This window comes from Otolemur garnettii, unplaced genomic scaffold (assembly GCF_000181295.1).
Source record: "Otolemur garnettii isolate 467f Iridium unplaced genomic scaffold, OtoGar3 scaffold00016, whole genome shotgun sequence".
Taxonomy (NCBI): domain Eukaryota; kingdom Metazoa; phylum Chordata; class Mammalia; order Primates; family Galagidae; genus Otolemur; species Otolemur garnettii.
The window spans coordinates 28,826,262-28,828,693 of record NW_003852411.1 but is presented as its reverse complement, the minus strand read 5'-3'; the positions used below and the strand labels follow the sequence as shown (position 1 = coordinate 28,828,693).

Here is a 2,432-nt window from a genome sequence, read left to right as displayed (position 1 = left end):
TCCTGGGCTCAAGCATTCCTCTTGCTTCAGCCTCCCAAGTAGCCTGGATTACAGGCACCACATTTTTTTCTATTTTTAGTAGAGATAGTTCTTGCTCTTGCTCTTGCTCAGGCTCGTCTGGAACTCCTGAGTTTAAGCATTCTACCCACCTCACCCTCTAAGAGTGTTAGGATTACAGACGTGAGCCACTGGGCCTGGCCTAAATCTTAATCACTTAATGTTTTTAGAGTGCTATTTTGGATTAAGAAGCGGTCTTCAATTTGGTTTTTATGCATTGTGACATTCCTTTTATGAAAGTTACTTAATATTTGGATTTTTACTTTTAATCATTTTTATTTGGCATCATAAGTGCATATTCACCCACCACTAAGTATTTGGTAAGACGTAAATTGAATCATTGTGCCATATCAATATGTTTGAATGGTGATCAGCTGTTGGAGGTTGTCTCGTTTTATTAGAATAACCCAGTTGCCCAAAGATCTCTTTCGTGGGAAAAATAAATTATAATGGAAGTTTGCTCATCAAAGTTATCCTTATTTAGATTATCCCAAATTTGTATTGCAGAGTTATCTACTGCAGAAAGTAGTAATTTCCTTTGAGTCTAATTCTGAAAGTATTATAATTTGTTTCTTTTTTAGTGACGTTGTATGGAGTCTTTACAATTCATTTCTCTCCAAATGTGCCATCACGATGTCTGTTGCTTGAACTCCTGGACGTCAGTGTTTCGGAATTGCTTTTATATTCCAGTCACCAGGGTTGTTCCATGTGGATGATACAGCATTGTGCCAGAGATGTTCTGGAAGCCCTTGCTTTTCTTCATCATGAGGGTTACGTCCATGCAGACCTCAAGCCACGTAACATATTGTGGAGTGCAGAGAATGAATGTTTTAAACTCATTGACTTTGGACTTAGCTTCAAAGAAGGTAATCAGGTAAGAAATAACCTTTGCTTTTTCCTTCAGAGTTTAAAATCTAGTGGGTCCAAGCTAAGTAATTTTAAATATCAGGGGTAGTTTAGTAGGGACTTATGAGACATTTCTGACTCAAATACTTGAGGATGAATCAAATCAGAAGGATTTCATTGCTGCCATGTGAAAAAAGGGCTTATATTTGGGTCAGGTAGGAGGAACCAGTGAAGCGCAAGAGAACTCTGGAATTATTAAACGTACTTAACCTACACAGGATGCTTTTTAATTTTATGAGCTTTTGGGTAAGTGTATAGTTACTTTTCCTGGTGTTTTCGGTGTTGGGGCTCTATTTCAGGGCAAACTCATGTGACAGTTCTGGCAAATCTTCCATTCTCCATAGTTTATCAGTTCCATGTTTATTAGCAGTTATGCAATAGGTAAGAGATGATACGATGAAGACATCTTTATGAGTAGCTGTGTGGAAAATACGAGCTTGCCTCTGAGAAATGCTCAGTTGATGATAAGTAAGGGCTAAACAAAATTTGACATTTTCTTTGAAAGTATTTTTTACTGCACTTTTAGAAAAGTAAGTACACTAAAAAGATGGGTGGAAGCTGAACAGCTTTTAATTTGTTGTACTATTTATTCATCTTCTTTAGGATGTAAAATATATTCAGACAGACGGGTATCGGGCTCCAGAAGCAGAACTGCAGAATTGCTTGGCCCAGGCTGGCCTGCAGAGTGATACAGAATGTACCTCAGCTGTTGATCTGTGGAGTCTAGGAATCATTTTACTGGAAATGTTCTCAGGAATGAAACTGAAACATACAGTCAGATCTCAGGAATGGAAGGTAAACTAGTGCCTGGCTTTGGGGTTCTTAATCCTAATTTGAGTATTTTATTTAAGATGATCTTGTCTAGGGGGCTACTGCTTTCTTTTACCCATACTCCTCTTTTTGTATTTTTGGTACCTTAAATGCCACTTCTCCTATGGCAACAGATGTTTTAGTGAGCATTATTTTCTTACCGTTCCTTGCCCAGGGCTTGGCGTGTAGTAAGTGCTTGATGAAATGTGTTTTCCAGAAGAAGCAAAAGTGATTCTTTGTCTAGTAACTTAGTTATATTAGGTTTCAAGGTATTACTAATACAACCATGTCATAAATTAAATCATCTTTACATACTGCTTTATGGTTTAAAAAATATTTTAATACTTGTTTACTATCAAAATCAGTAATAATTCCAAAATATTATATTATTTATCAAACCTCAAGCCTAAACAATACTGGTATCGCAGTGTTAAAGCCCACAATGTTTAAAAATATACTGTCGTTAATTCTTAACTGGTAAACAGACAAAAAGTTCATTCAAATATTAGAGATTAGGAACTTAGATATTAGTCAAGTATTTGATATTAAGCAACAAGTATTTTTTTGAGCATCTAAACATAGTGTATGGCTATTATAACATATAGAATTTTGTTTCTTTTAATTTCTTAGTCATTGATTCCTGGTGTGGCAATTCCTAA

The 2,432-nt window shown here is 36.0% G+C and overlaps 1 protein-coding gene across 1 annotated transcript in view; it reads left to right on the top strand.

The window, feature by feature from the left end:
• The window catches only part of UHMK1 (U2AF homology motif kinase 1), a 27,563-nt gene that overhangs the window by 1,309 nt on the left and 23,822 nt on the right, over positions 1-2,432 (top strand). Inside the window, exons 2-3 of the mRNA XM_003785756.2 lie at positions 639-931; positions 1,567-1,758. Of these exons, the coding sequence (XP_003785804.1) occupies positions 639-931; positions 1,567-1,758 (485 nt within the window). The remainder of the gene's footprint in view (positions 1-638; positions 932-1,566; positions 1,759-2,432) is intronic.